Source organism: Oncorhynchus clarkii, chromosome 5 (assembly GCF_045791955.1).
Source record: "Oncorhynchus clarkii lewisi isolate Uvic-CL-2024 chromosome 5, UVic_Ocla_1.0, whole genome shotgun sequence".
NCBI classification, from domain to species: Eukaryota; Metazoa; Chordata; class Actinopteri; order Salmoniformes; family Salmonidae; genus Oncorhynchus; species Oncorhynchus clarkii.
In genome coordinates this window covers 76,251,172-76,267,101 of record NC_092151.1, presented here as the reverse complement: position 1 = coordinate 76,267,101, position 15,930 = coordinate 76,251,172, and the positions used below count along the sequence as shown (strand labels likewise).

At 40.1% G+C, this 15,930-nt stretch overlaps 2 protein-coding genes across 11 annotated transcripts in view; both read left to right on the top strand.

The window, feature by feature from the left end:
- The window catches only part of LOC139409397 (ecotropic viral integration site 5 protein homolog), a 60,044-nt gene extending 54,659 nt beyond the window's left edge, over window positions 1-5,385 (top strand). For all 10 annotated transcript variants that reach the window (XM_071154496.1, XM_071154501.1, XM_071154495.1 and 7 more), the window contains one exon: window positions 1,999-5,385. In XM_071154496.1, the coding sequence (XP_071010597.1) occupies window positions 1,999-2,292 (294 nt within the window). In that variant the 3' untranslated portion in view covers window positions 2,293-5,385. The remainder of the gene's footprint in view (window positions 1-1,998) is intronic.
- Window positions 5,386-7,216: 1,831 nt separating this feature from the next.
- Window positions 7,217-15,253, top strand: LOC139409399 (zinc finger protein Gfi-1-like). Its single transcript, XM_071154504.1, has 7 exons — window positions 7,217-7,325; window positions 10,124-10,342; window positions 10,861-11,064; window positions 11,273-11,685; window positions 11,840-11,977; window positions 12,107-12,272; window positions 12,422-15,253. Exons 2-7 carry the CDS (start codon window positions 10,231-10,233, stop codon window positions 12,607-12,609), a joined length of 1,221 nt encoding a protein of 406 aa, XP_071010605.1. The 5' UTR covers window positions 7,217-7,325; window positions 10,124-10,230; the 3' UTR covers window positions 12,610-15,253.
- Window positions 15,254-15,930: the final 677 nt, after the last annotated feature.

The following is a 15,930-nucleotide window of genomic DNA, read 5'->3' as shown; positions in this document are numbered from 1 at the left end:
CATATGGTGTGCTACAGCAGAAACGACAACACGATATACAGAAAATAAGCCACTTACTTTGATAGGAACGCACACATGTCCAATTTATAAGGAAAACAACCATGAAGGCAAGGCGGGTGCCAGCCAGAAAATGTGCTGGGGGAAAATGTTTGTGCAAGGCCTGTTCTGAGTAGAGATGCGCAATGTCTTCATACTTGATCTGGGGAAACACCGGGGAAGTGCTTGGGCCCTCTTTGACCTGAGATGTTTGTCCGCTCAATAAAGCCTCCATCATAAATTGTCCACAATATTGAAATTGAAATGGGCTACTTATGTGAATTAATGAGGAGGCGGAACACACCTAAATTCAAACTGTTGTTAGAAAATTAAACTTGTTAGAAAATATTTTGAAATTGACAAGTTGAAACAGCCTATAGATAATTAGCAGTCAGCGTGCCTTGGTTTGAGGGCAGCGCGGGTAACTGTCCTGTTGCTTAACAATCACATTTTGGAACTGTGAAAGCATTCTGACATCACGTGCATGAAAAAAACTCATGCAGGGGCGACGGTTAGAGATATTTGGAACTCACACGTGAAAAGGTTAATAGTGCACTAAATTTGACCAGGGTCTGGTCAAACGTAGTGCACAATTAAGTGAATAGGGTGCCATTTGGTCAGTGGTGTTGGAAACTAATGGGCGGCAGTGAAACTATGAAACATGCTGATTGAAGCGTTGGGGGTGTAAGGTTCTAAATGGCCTCATAGCCAGGATCTGGGTGTACAAACTCCCCTGCCGGACCTTCACGACCTGAGAGATCTAATCCTGGAGATACTGCAGTTAGCTGGAAATACTGACTAGGCTACTGACTTTTTTTTTCCTTTTTTCTTCTTTTTTTTTTTTGCACACAAAATAATACATTTGATTATAAGAATCAAAAGACAAAGTATCAGGAGAGGTGAATATGCTAGTTGATTCCATTTTTTCCAATGCATAATTATTAGGCCTAATTTATGCATTTCTTGGGGATGGTAGAAGAGCAGTAGTGAGACCAATAGATCAGAGTAGATGGACTTGGACCAAGAAGAAAAAGTGTCGCCTCAGTTCTTTTCAATCACACATTCTCATAAGAGTAAGGTTTCCAGTCAGCCACAGAGTTGAGCTAAACCAAAGTTGACTAATCTATCTCAGGATCAAAAATAAGTCACGAACAGCTCTTAGCTGTCCAGGTTTTTAGCCTGGAAGTGTCTTTGCACACTTGCATCTGTCAAGTTAACACGGTAGTTTCAAATCACTGATCTCCGTTGTACATTTGTTCTTTTTTACATTTAACAGATGAAGCACTAATATTTGAGAAAAGTGACAAGTACCGGTACAATAACTAGATTTCTAAGTGTGTCTCTCTCCCTACATGTCTGTCTTTGTGAGGCAGGCTGACCCAGGTGAGTTCTAGGCAGGGCAGGTGTGGCCCAGACCAAGCTTTTGACCTGACCTCTACCCGTCTTCCACTGGTTTTGCAGCCTATACCTAATATCAGATGTGTTGTGGAGCATGGTCAGAGGAGGTTGGTGGGAGGAGCTATAGGAGGACATGCTCATTGTAATGGCTGTTATGGAATAAATGAAAAGGTACCAAACATATGGAAACAACATGTTTGACTCAGTTCCATTTATTCAATTCCAACCATTACAATGAGCCCGTCCTCCTATATTTCCTCCCGACAGCCGCTTCTGGAACATGTCTACCCAAATGAGTGTGAACGTGCCCGCTGCATGTGTTTAGAAATGAATCTCCAAGTGTCATAATTTCAGATCTGATGTTTTCATTGGTGTTGACGTCTTTGTTGTAGTTTGTGCACGTGATTTCTAGAAAGATGAACAACCATGATGTTCTCATGTGCATTGGCAATGTATGGATCTTTGATTTTACAATTCCCACTCACCAGTGTGTTTATTTACACGTCCCCATTATGCATTACTCTACATGCTCCTCCTTTAAACGCTTCTCGTCTTTTTCCACAGATCCGCTGCCTAAAAGGCCAGAGGGGGAGCAGCATGTCCAATCAGCCCGCTTTTGATGGGATCCACATTGTCAATCACTACATACCAGATGATGAGTCGTACCACTCCTCGGACGAAGACACAGGTGTAGGCAAGACCCCCTCCCACCTGGACCATCAGCACAGCAGCATCAGTCGCATCAGGCTGAACCCCTCCCTGGGTCTTGGGGACACTGACAGTGAGGGGGATGATGATGGGCATGGTCTGGTTCTCTCTGTGCCTCCCATTGGCATCCACAAACACACCACCGTGTGACTGGGTGATGGACACCATCGCTAGACGCCTGGAGGCTGATCAGGGCAGTTCTGATCTGGTACAGTGGGACAGAGGGGTTGTCCATGGTAGCAAGCCACTCTTCAGGAGAATGGCATCTGACTGTCTGTGGGACTCCAATGTAGGGAGCTCCTTTCAATGGAATCTTTGGAAGCATGGAATGGAATGTGTGGGCTTTGTCAACAAGTGAAGTCGTAGCAGAATCACACCTGTGGTGGAGTTGTTTTTTTTCTTTGTCCGTTGCGTCAGTCTGCTTTACTCTTGTTTCGCCAAAACCCACCTGAAGAGGATCATATCCATGTGTTGCTCTGGTCTGGACCCCAGGCAGGCAGATCAGAGAAGGACAACATGGAGGTTCAAGTAGCCGCCTGTGCTCCACGAAGCTAGGCTGACCGCCAGGGGAGTGGACTGGGGTTACCCTGTCCAGGGTGACCCCACCCAGACAACCAAACTACAGGCACTCCTTCAGCCCCACAACCAACCATGGTACAACAGACACAACACACAGAGACTGTGCAATAAAATGTTTTATGCTTTATGATGACTGACACTTCTTTCAATCAGTTTTTATTTTTTTATCGCTTTTATAAGTGGACAATCAAAAATGTATAGAGCCCTTTTGTGTGGGTGTCTTTATATCAGGGGAGAATAATGTACTGAAGAGTGATGAATGTCTCTATTGAACATGGTTAATGAGCCCCAGTATCAAACAGAAAGTGTCAACAAGCATTAGGGTCGTATTCACTAGACAGCAAACAAAGAAAAGAAGGACCAAAAAAGGGAGGGACTAGTGTTAACAGCTGATATGTCCCCCATCAGGGGACTATATACTAAATAGATTTTTAGACCAAGGAGTTGGAAATGGAGCTTGCAGTTCCTCCAGGAACAGTGTAAAAAGAAACATGTTTTTGTTTCAAAACTTGCCGTTTGCAACAATGTGCACGACCTAGGTTGACATAATGTTGGCTTGTTGGCCTTGAGACATACAACCTGTTTATCATCAGGCCTGGTATAGGCCTATCCAAAGGTCAATTTGAATCCTGTATACTCCGTATATATGTAATTGTTTGTTTTTCATGTCCATTTTGACTTGAAAATATGTATCTAATGAATTATTGCATATCTGTTTAATGTAGGATGCGGCTGAAAGGGACATATCACTCTAGTTGTCAAGATGCACAGAACTGATTAGCAGACATTTCTTTCAGATGTGGGCTGTGTTCCAATTCTCCACCCTTCTCCAGAAGTGAGCACTTGTTCACGTGCCCTCATGCATTTAAAGGCATTGGATTGGTGCAAGCAAGCATGAAGTGAGTTTCCACCATATTCCCTACACCAGTGCATTTCTTTTATATCAATGAGGGGGAGCGTACAAGTGCACTCTTCGGAAAAGGGGTAGTGTATGGGAACGTATCCACAGTCTCAATGTTCTGTAGATGTTTTCATATATCCTACTTTTCTCTGTTGGGACAATCTTACTTTTGGAGGAAGGACGGATTTAGGATCACTTCATAATTTCATAGATTAGGATACGTTTCAGCATGTTGGTTAATGGAAGCATGTAACTAGTTTATTAAGTAAACCAGCCCAGATTTAGAAGTACTGCTATTTCTTAAGTGGGAATATTGATCTTTAAATAAATAATAATTAAGGGACATAATGGAAAGTATAAGAACTGTAATCTGAATCTTGTATGAACATAAATAATATTAAACAGAAGTATTGCTATGTTGTACTTTTGCACGAAATGAATGACGGTCCAAGCCAATGAAACAATACTTTTATCTGAAAATACTAAGAAGATAATTCTAAATGTCTCAAATGGCAAACTATTCCCTATGTGTAGTGCACTGCTTTTGGTCAAAAGTAATGCACTATGTAGGTAATAGCTTGCCATTTGGCATGCATCATAAGAAATGTGCTGTTTGTTTCCTCTGTGAATGAAGCAAAGTGTATTGTCAAGTGTTACCAAACTGTAGGAGGGGTTGTATAAGCTGGTCTCAGATCAGTTTGTGCTGTATAGCCTATAACTCGTATGGTCATTGTGATGCCTTGGCATGACAGATCTGGGACAATGATGGCATTTTAAACAGTAGGCTCTGCCTGCCAGATAAATATGCACCACTTGGTTTCATAAAGGTTGATGTTGATCCATTATCAGGGTTAGCAGAACCCTAAAACAGACAACTTCTCTAGGTTGACAGGACCTGCGCCTTTTACCCCAGAGCCTTCGTAGCATTAAGATAATCCTTACCACCTTATTACTATGTATATTTAGTAGCCACGGTGTTTCCCTGAGCCTGCGTTAGTAACGTGGCTCTTAAAAACCTTTGCACATCTACGAGTGATCCAGACTACTCGTAGAGCAGTCAAAGTGCATCGTTAGATGTATTTTTGCCCTTCCGCGTCACTTTATTCACAGATCTCCGCTAAAAATCTCCTAAACCTCATGATTCTATTGGTCTGATTGTAACTGCCGATAACTTCAGAAGGACGTTAGTTGACTACAAATACAAAGTTGCCAAAGTATTTCTAATTGTTGCAAACAAATTAAAACCGATATTATTACACATATTATTACATGGACAACAGAGCCTATAATTAGGCTATTTTAATCTTATTGAAATCAATTTCATGTTCAATCAGTTGAGTTCTAGTTTGCGACTAGGCTACAATTTGAAATGTTTGCCTCTGTGACAACGTGTGTAATGATATGCCCAATCTGTGATTTCGTGCATTATTATAAGCATAATAAACCGTGTCGCCTTCAATCGCCATAGGTGGTGATCTCTCATCAGTATTGTGGCATAATTATGTTAAAATAAGATTTGAATGGAGAAAGCTGATCCGAGCGCTGTTTTTCTTTCTATCCTATCAGTCTCGACACATGGTCTCTTTACGTGCTTGTTTGGGGAACACTTAAAGTTGGCTTGTAAATAACGATGCATTCGGTACAATCATCGTAATGCTTAAATTACATCGCAACTTGGAAATGAGGCCCACAACAATGGACATCTCATAATTGCTAGATTTGTAAACGTTTTTAAAGCAGTGGCCCTTTAAGACATTAGAACCTATCAGCCAAGTCTCGGCAAAATATTTATATCCAGAACGCACGGACTCATTGTTCAGAAGAGGTTTTGTGATACTGATGTGCTATTCCTTGGTTGGTTGAGGACAACGATGGATGGAATATTTGGAAAGGCATCATGACGCAGTTTTGGCACTTTCAGAGAAAGACAATATAATGCAGTAAAGAGAAGTCTACATGGAGTAATAACACTATGGAATAATCATTACCACACTCTGAAAACATGTATGTGAAATGAATGTGTTTGAGTTCACAAATAAACTATTTGATAAACATTTTCAGTTCTGTTGGTGTTATATATAGTGTTTACTGATGTTCTGTAATAGTAACCATAGTGGAGCAAATACAATTCCATTCTCACATCTTTTACTGCAGTATCATGTCATTGGTTTCCGATTTTTTTAAATAACCTTAAAATAGTTTTGGGTTGCATGAATTGATGGACTATTACCCTCCCTATATATATCATTGTTAGGGGTTCACAGCAAAGCTGTGAAACCTATTGTTATTCTTAGATCATTTATTTTCCTCGACATGGTTAAATAACTCTAGCATAGATCAACTTTTTTTATTCAAATTTGGCACACAGAAACTAGAGGCCATGTGTAATTTGGTCAAAAATGATGGCACCAATTGGCCTATAGGTGGCGCTATTATAAATAGCCTCACTTAATCCCTCATATTTGCGGCCCCTTTAACATAGACACTTTGTGTCTTTCCTTATGCTGAACAAATTTCCCTCAATCTTGAACATTTTGGAAAACCTTTTGAAAAATCAAAATAACACCATGCAGGCCCATGGTACATTGCTTAACTTCGTTTGAGAAGATCTAAGGGATTGGTTAAGAGATGGCTGAGTCGTTGATGAATCAGGAAATACGATTTTACGTGTCCATTGAAATAAAAAACAATGGCCTATCAACTTGAAACTTTTTAGGATCATCAATGACATTACCATGATGAACCATATTACGTTTGACAATATCTTAAATAAGTAAACTATTAACAATTCACTTTTTTGACTAGGTTAATTAAGCTAACGCTTAAAATAATAATCTTCTCATGGACTAAAAGTCAGATTCATTGCAAATTTGATCATTGGACATTATCGCTGAGATGTGAGGTAACAACAGGGGCTGGCCTACGTTAAGTATTTAACAAGTACAGTGTTTGTTAGGTGTTAAGTCTGTTAAAAGATGCTTAAAATTATTAGAAGACAAAGTGATTGTGATCGTGTTGAATTGTGTTTGGGAAATAAAGAAAGATATGGTTTTAGAAAGGTTGTGGTAATATTTCATTCAACACAGAAATGTGTAGGCAGCTTAATTTAACCTGTCCCACAGCTCAATTTACCTCGTAAATTGTGCCGGGAGACCACTTTCTTTGGACAAGCTATGTTTTCAAAACTGTAATATTTGCATGACTTCTGATTATTTCTATGGACATACAAAATCCTGAAATATATGTAGATATCTTTGTTAGAAAGAATAGTGTTTGCTTTGATGGAGTGATGCTGATTCTAGAAAATGTCTCAATTTACCCCACTCTCCCCTACTTGATTTGATTTGGGTGGGAAAAATGTTTTGCAGTTAAAATGTACAACGCCCATTGGATAACAGATTACATAATTATTATACGGCACTTTGGTCCTTAATACACTGTTTTATTGGTAGCCTATACCAATTTGACAAGGTTCAATGTTGAGCTTAGTTAGAATTAGCGCTCAGTCAGTCAGTGATGCTCTAACCCCCCCCCCCAACGTTCAGGAAGTCAATCAATCTGCTGCTTTTAAGAGGCCAACTTTCAGAGCTGCATGCCTTGCAATGCACCTTTCAATTGGACAACAACGCATAAGATCCTTCAGCGGCACTGGACCCGGGTTGTTGTGACAAGTCTGAGGAGCTTTCATTACGCTTGAACTCCGGTAGGCTATGTCTTGAACCTGCTCCACGACTGTCAACCTCTTAATTTTTCTAAGTCAATTGCATGGCTATAGTATACCGCGTTAAGAGGACGCACACGGGCATAATATTAAATTGATAGGCTACAACATAAAACATGTACAGTTCTTTATTGATAAGAACATGTGTAAGACTTTATCTAAACACGTGGATGAATTGCGCAATGCAGCATAGATGCTCAACATTTTTCATTTTCGTGGACAAAAAAAGTGGTTTAATTTAATTTATTAGAATACCTTAAACATAACTGTACATTTCTGACTCAGTGGAGAGGCGACCTTTTAGAATTATGTTGTGTGTCAGAAACCTTTATGAGCTAGAAGGCTGTAGGTTTATATGCGTAGGCTTAGGCTGCTTTTTTCGTAGTTGTTGAACTGTGCGGTGGGATCCAGCGCGCATTTTCAAATGAGAGGAAAAGATAACGAAGTTTGACACAGGCTTTCAACAGAGACTATTATGTTCATTACATGCAGCCAATGCCATTGATTCCATCCTTCAATACCGTGATACATTTCAATAAGCAAAAACTTGTATGGAAAACCAATCTTATTTTTTTTTAAACAAAGTTAGTCTAGAAATTATAAATATTTCAGCAATGGTTGTTGATTGTACTTTAAAAACAAATGTCTATACCTAATGCACATAAAACAGCTAATAGCCATCTGGAAAAAGACACGAAGGACCTGTTGTTTAATAAGCTATGCATAAAGGGAGAACAAATCAATCAGGTGACTGGTTATTTAGTTGGAAAGTATAGGCCTGCTGAATTTTGATAAACGGCCTCATAATGTATGATTATTATTGAGATAAACTAACAATAGGCTAACTGATAGGCTATGCATTGGTGGTGCCAAAGGCATTCTTATCTGATGTATTGTATAGCCTATCAAATGTAATAACCTAAGTTATTTGACTCTGAGTGCTATTTTGTTAAATGATAGGCCTATAATTAATTGCATAAAACGTTTTTCCATTCAAATAGGCTAGAAATTAACTTCTGCCTAAATTATTTGCTTGGATTGTGCTATTAAAGCATTTCAAAATACGATCCAGTGGTTTGATTAGTTGAATATATTTTCTAAGCTTCTATATGAAATAAAGTCACATCAGTCATATCATTACACCAGAAATTGGGCAATGGTCAGGACTACCTCGCGTCAGTGTGTCTTGTGTTTGATCGGTAGCCATGGCGTTTTCTTTTGAGATTATGTTGCGGTAGCGTGTCATATCTCCTCCAACCCAATGCGAGTTCCGGATGCAGCGGCGATGTTTCTAATCGATAGAGGGCATATGGCGCTTTGATTTCCTGCAAGTCACTTGTGGCTTTTGGCCTGCCTTTCTGCACCCGATAGAATACTTCTGCATTTTAAAAATAATATAAATAAGATGACAGAAAATAACTAAAAAAGAATGCAACGTCATGAGTCTAAAACCAAATGATTTATTGTAAAATGTTTTATATCTCTTCCTGTCACCAACATATTGTCTCACTGCAAAGGTCATAAACGAATAGGCCTACATTTATATTTAAATATGAATTCGTACCAACATTGCTATTATTTCGTTTGATTGGCGAAGTTTTAACTTCCATAAGTAACTAATTTAGTTACATTGTGGTATACTCCAAATAATTTCAAATAATAGGTTTCTAGGAGTTTTTGAGTTAATCATTTCACCTGTCGAATATGAATATTGTAGCAAGATAACGTAGTAGACCTATAATGTAAGGACATAGACATACGTTCTATCACATATCTTGAATGTCTGGCACGCGCCATCAGCTGGTTGAAACGTGACTGATACTGATATTCTCCGCCCCACTGGCAGTCTGGAGTGCTAGGCGAGCTGAATGCCTGTTGTTCTGTGCGTAATTGGTCCAGAACAGGTAATCAGTGGCCTTACAATGCGCACAGAGAACAGAGGTAGCACTGTTTACTCATTGAGCATATTATAATACTGCAGGAAATACGAAACTCCCGTGGCCCCGCAGGCAGGCGTGTGGACAGCGACTGTCTGCCGTTATTAAATATAGCCTTATGTATATATGAAGAGACACTGACCAAATTGATGGATAAAAATACATTTGTGAAGGACGCAAAACAATTCCAGACTGATGCAGTATTATCATGCATTAGTCTTTTTACAACATTTGTTCATTTTGCGAAATGCTATGTAAGCCAGTGAGGGGCTTTTCAACATGTGACTATTTGGGCACAACCACGTCCATACTTCGCCTACTATTCTCTAATTCGCATTTTCATTCGTGCTCAATCGATTACGGAAATAGGTGGATACTGTACCATTATCAAGCATGTTGATAACACGTCTCACGAGTCAGGTCGATTAGAGACACACGTAGCACACTCCGGTCCACAGCAACTGACTGGCACCCAGGTGCTGTTGGTCTCCGCGTTTCCTCTCCCCCCTGTCTGTCCTGCAGCTAAGTATAGGGAGGGATTAAGTAACACATAAAGCAGTGTATCACTTATCCTGATTGCCATGGGTTTTAATTCCCCGTGGAGAGATACAGGCTGATCCGTGAGAGGGAGCTGTCTGGGGAGCTGTTTGTTCTGGAGACGGACCAATCATAGGCTCCAGGGGCGGCAATGAACTGGGGAGGAGTTTCCTCTAGCCTCGGCACCTGTCCCCGCCCAAAACACCTGGCAGACGTGAGAGGGCGTGTGCGCGTGCTCCATCCTCAGCCAGAAATCTCTTATAGTTGACCACACATTGTCAACCAATAGTCTTCAAATCTTTTCAGGGATAAGACTGCAACACCGCATCCCAGGAACAGAGGTGCAGATTGCTATTGGATCTGGATGGCCAGTGATTTTGGATATTAGCAGAGACCGAACAAGGAGAGTGAAAATGCCTCGGTCCTTCTTGGTGAAGAGTAAGAAGGCGCACAGCTACCACAAGCCTCGGTCCTTAGAAGATGACTACAGTAGACTTGATACTATCTTAGCTCATATATGTGCAGGTATGTGGTTGTTATTTCCATGTTAATGTCTGGATGTTGTGTGAGGTGCACCATTTGTACATGCAAATTATTTCAATCGAAATGGAACAAACTCGTTTTTCTGTAGCCTAATTATATTGTCAGAAATATCCACTTTTATTTGTCTAGATTTACAGATTGTTATAATGTGAGGCACGGCTTTATTCAAAAGAAGCAGCAATATATTAGAAATACAAGCCTATGATTTATAATGAAAACCTAGCTGTTAATTCAAAGGAATATATAGCCCATAAGGGCTTATCCTGTAGCCAGATCTTACATGTTTACATTATTTCGATAGCTACACTGACCTCAGTGGGATGATTTTGCTCGTATAATTATTCATAACGATGAATTGTACTGACACATATAGGCTATTACTAAAGTTATTTATATTGTTTCTTCTTCTTACAATAATTATTACAGTATTAGGATATCATAAGCAAAGTTTTATTTTTGTCGTTGTTATACTCACGTTGTCCTCGTTGTAATTAAAACAGAGAATAGTAACATTCTAGATGACTCGGGTGCCTTGACAGGAGGCGATGCCATCCGTGGGTTCTCCCCAGACTCTCACCTAGTGGACACGGCTGACTTCTCCTCCAAGTCCACACTCAGCTGTGGGGACAGTGGGGACAGTGTGTGCAGTCCAGCTTCAGTTTATGAAGACGTCTGGCGGCCTCCATCGCCTTCAGCATCACCAGGTAGAGATCTAGTCTGTGGTGCATTAAAATGTAGCTATCCCAAAGTGGGAGATTGTAGCAGAGGCAATGATAAATTATGCACTGCGATTACAATTTCACAATTTGATGATGGGACATCCTGATTGCTTGTAGGCCGATATCCATCTTAAGCTATTAAATCACAATAGGCCTACACTAATGAATTATATTTATTTTTGCAACGCAATAGTAGATTCAGAGAAATCCCTGTCTCCCCCGGTGGACGAGACACAACCCTTCCCCGTTGTTCCCTTCCGGCCCTATGCGTGGAACAGTTACTCTGGTTCGGACATCCGTCACCTGGTCCAGCAGAGTCTCCATCACCAGCACCACCACCCCATGGACTTGAAGAGAAGCCCGGAGGTAGGGTACTACAGCGACCGGGCCATTGAACCAACCCTCTTTAACAGAAGTCCGGTAGCAGAAAATGACAGTGATTACCGGTCCGCTGCCGGTCTGTTCGAGAGAGCTGCCGCCCCCGGCGTAGGGTTGTACTCTGAAGGGAACCTGTACGGGAAAAGCCCAGAAATCAAGGCTGTGTCTGACTTACCCTGCTCACGGTTCATTCTGAATGTTACCTACAAGTGCATCAAATGCAGTAAGGTAAGATAATGTATGCAAATGTGAAGATTTAAGCAGTTTATGTTAGCAATGATTTGCTTGAAGATGTATGGTTATGGACACAATTGTCCCTCCCTTTATTTACCTTGTACCATCATCATTCCCCTCACGAATTTCACACAACTTCCCTCTGCAGGTGTTTTCGACTCCCCATGGGTTGGAGGTCCACGTTCGCAGATCACACAGTGGCACGAGGCCCTACGCTTGTGATATCTGTGGCAAAACCTTCGGACATGCTGTCAGCCTCGAGCAACATAAAGCTGTGCACTCTCAGGTGAATCTAGACCATTCTAGTTTTTGTCATTGATTATTCAAAGGCAACAAGCAAAATAGGCTACTTTACTGTTTTGACGAGCTAATCAATATCATATTTAGACTTATATTTGTCTATATACTTCCACAGGAAAGAAGCTTTGATTGCAAAATATGCGGTAAAAGCTTCAAAAGGTCGTCGACTCTCTCCACGCATCTCCTCATCCACTCTGATACACGGCCTTACCCATGCCAGCATTGCGGGAAGAGGTTCCACCAGAAATCAGACATGAAGAAACATACATTCATCCACACAGGCAAGTAGGCGTGGTGAGGTGAGGTCATGCGTAATTGACATGCATTTTTCCTGAAGACCTGATACAATAAAATAAAACAGCTTGCTTGCCTATATGGTTTGGCTACTGAAGGTAACACGATGGTTAATGCATACATTTTTGTTCTGCAGGTGAGAAGCCGCACAAATGCCAAGTGTGTGGGAAAGCGTTCAGCCAGAGCTCCAACCTCATAACGCACAGCCGGAAACACACGGGCTTCAAACCATTCGGATGTGACCTCTGCAGCAAGGGATTCCAGAGAAAAGTCGACTTAAGAAGACACAAAGAGTCACAACATGGCCTAAAACCCTCAAACTAAAATCAAATAAAAGAATGGACACCAAACACTATAAAACAAAACACTTGTTTTGGAAACCAGAAATAAGCTACTGTAGCTATCCATTCCTCAAAGATTTCAGACTGTGATTTACTGGTGGAGAGTTATAGAGGCTTTTGTGCAGTGTAGGTTTAGACAAAACCGGTTTGAACTAGGGAGGGACACTATCTGAACCCAAAATATTTGTACAAAATAACCAGATAGGTAATAACCCCAAAGAAAGCGCGTTAACAAAAACAACAGACGACCAATTTCCAACGGACAATTGAGAAAATAGACCTTGTCTAAAGAATGACAGACACTTTGTTAAGTTGGACGCCATGGATGCTGGCACAACAGTCACTACAATAAGGCTATGTGATTTAATAAACAATGGTTGTGTATTTATTTTAAAAACAATGTTATTTTCATTTTTTTCTTAGAATTCAAATAGCACATTTGTATTTTATATTAAGAATATCAACTATACGGTATATCCAGGTGTCATTTACTACAATGTCAAACCTTATTTATTAATCAGATTATCGTTTAAATCAAATATAAAAACTGCAATCCAACAGATTTCGAAAGGTTTTTGTTTCGTTTCTATGTAGCCTACTGCATTATGCTCCAAGCTGCAAAATCCCGCAAGGCCTATCTGAATTATTTGAAGGACAACCAACGCAAATATTCAGAATTTATTTTTTTATTCTAACTCAGATTATCTGGATTCGTTGTAGTAGGCTAGTCTAGACTATTGGTCCAACTAACATTGTTACATTTTATAGACAGAATAAACCCCCTTGAAATGTGTATTGGAGGGGGACCTGTGATAATGTTAATTTGAGGCAATTCATTTTCGTTGAATTTAATAGTTGAATCCTTTATTATTATTATTATTAGGGATATATTCATTCTATAACGCCGAAGCGTTACAGATTCAGCGATAGAAATGTCAAGTTAATTTAAATCATGCTGTAAAGCTGAACCTCCGCGATGCGGATGGAATAGGGATGGAATAGACCCATCAAAAAGCGTCACATAGCATGGCTGGAGGGCATCGACTGTACACCACCTCTGCCCGAAACACAGCTTGTAAGCGTATACTATATTTCCACTGTGTGGATAGTGATTGTCCTCGTGGTTAACCTTCAGTGATTTTTCATAGAAAACATGTCTCTCCTGTATTCATTGAGGGGTATAATATTAACCGAAAAACTTGGCTGAGCACAAATTGATATGAAGTCTCTTAAAACATACACGAAAAAGCACCTACAGCGGCTTGGTGTATTCTCCACTCCATGTAATAGGTCTGTATAAAGTGCTTTCTTGCCGTTGGCTATTTTACTGGAAATCTGAGAGGTGACCACAAATTAAGTCGAGTATCACAAGGAAGGTCTTCAAGTGCCTTCCAACTGGTAGGTTTATGTTCCCCCATTATTCATTAATCAAACCAGGTTGTGTTTTCTTCTCGTTTTTATCTGAACCACCCAGAAGGGCAGTTTTCTAAAGCCATAGAGTTGATTGCTTAATCATCTATCTATCAAATAATTTCGTTTAGAATGAAGAATTAGATGCTTAAAATATTCGGCTAACTTATATAGAATTTTAAAATGACATCCACGAGTAAATTTAGCTTTTCGTCATGGTGAAATAAATAAAATATAATTTTATGTGGAAAAACACATAGGTAATAGAAACCCAATTCCACCATTACCTAGGCTACAGGATGCTGCTGCGTTTCATCAGACTTAAGCTCCTATAAACATTTGGTTTGTTTTTACCAAGGCAGTAAGGAGTTATTTGTTTAGACCTCAAACGTTGCCTGAGCATATTACACGTTAACAAAATTGTATGTAACTTTGGCCACTCCGTATAAAGCTCAAGTTGGAAACAGGACCGGACAGGATTGATTTCCGCAGGTGGAACTAAAGACCCATCAAAAAGCGTCACATAGCATGGCTGGAGGGCATCGACTGTACACCACCTCTGCCCGAAACACAGCTTGTAAGCGCAAGAGCAGGAAATGGGGACACAGGTGTATGTGTGGGCTACTATTATCCCTTCCATTGAGAACAATACTCATTCATTTATTCAAACATTTGTAATGAGCAATTTGCTAAAATAGAAATAGGGCAGCATAAAATGAGAGAATGAACAGCAACAAGAAACTAAACAACTATACAAGTTACCCAGTTATATAAAATAGAAAGTTAATCATAATCATGAACTTTAAAAATAAACCTTCAATGTATATTTACATTCCTTTATAGCTAATGTTCCTATAGGCCTGACAAACTGTATATATACTCTACATTTCAAAAGTTTGGGGTCACTTAGAAATGTCATTTTTTTTTAAATGAAATTTTTTGTCCATTAAAATAACATAAAATATATCAGAAATACAGTGTAGACATTGTTAATGTTGTAAATTACTATTGCAGCTGGAAACTGCAGATCTTTAATGGAATATGTACATAGGCACACAGGGGCCCATTATCAGCAACCATCACTACTGTTTTCCAATGGCTTGTTGTGTTAGCATTTGAAAAGGCTAATTGATCATTAGAAAACCCTTTTGCAATTATGTTAGCACAGCTGAAAACTGTTGTTCTGATTAAAGACACAATTAAACTGGCCTTCTTTAGACCTGTTGAGTACCTGGAGCAAGTACTTTCTTCTGAAACTCGTCAGTCTATTCTTGTTCTGAGAAATAAAGGCTATTCCATGCAGGAAATCGCCAAGAAACTGAAGATCTTGTACAACGCTGTGTACTACTCCCGTCACAGAACAGCACAAACTGTCTCTAACCAGAATAGAAAGAGGAGTGGGAGGCCCCGGTGCACAACTGAGCAAGATCACAAGTACATTAGAGTATCTAGTTTGAGAAACAGATGCCTCACAAGTCCTTAACTGGCAGCTTCATTAAATAGTACCCGCAAAACACCAGTCTCAACATCAACAGTGAAGAGGCGACTCCGGGATGCTGGCCTTCCAGGCAGAGTTGCAAAGAAAAAGCAATTGCTCAGACTGGCCAATAAAAAAATATATTAAAATGGGCAAAAGAACACAGACACGGGACAGAGGAACTTATCCCGGAGTCGACTCTTCACTGTTGACGTTGAGACGGGTGTTTAATGAAGCTGTCAGTTGAGGACTTGTGAGGTGTCTGTTTCTCAAACTAGACACTCTAATGTACTTGTCCTCTTGCTCAGTTGTCCATCTGGGCCTCCCACTCCAATTTCTATTCTGGTTAGAGCCAGTTTGCGTTTTTCTGTGAATGGAGTAGTACACAGTGTTGTACGAGATCTTCAGTTTCTTGGC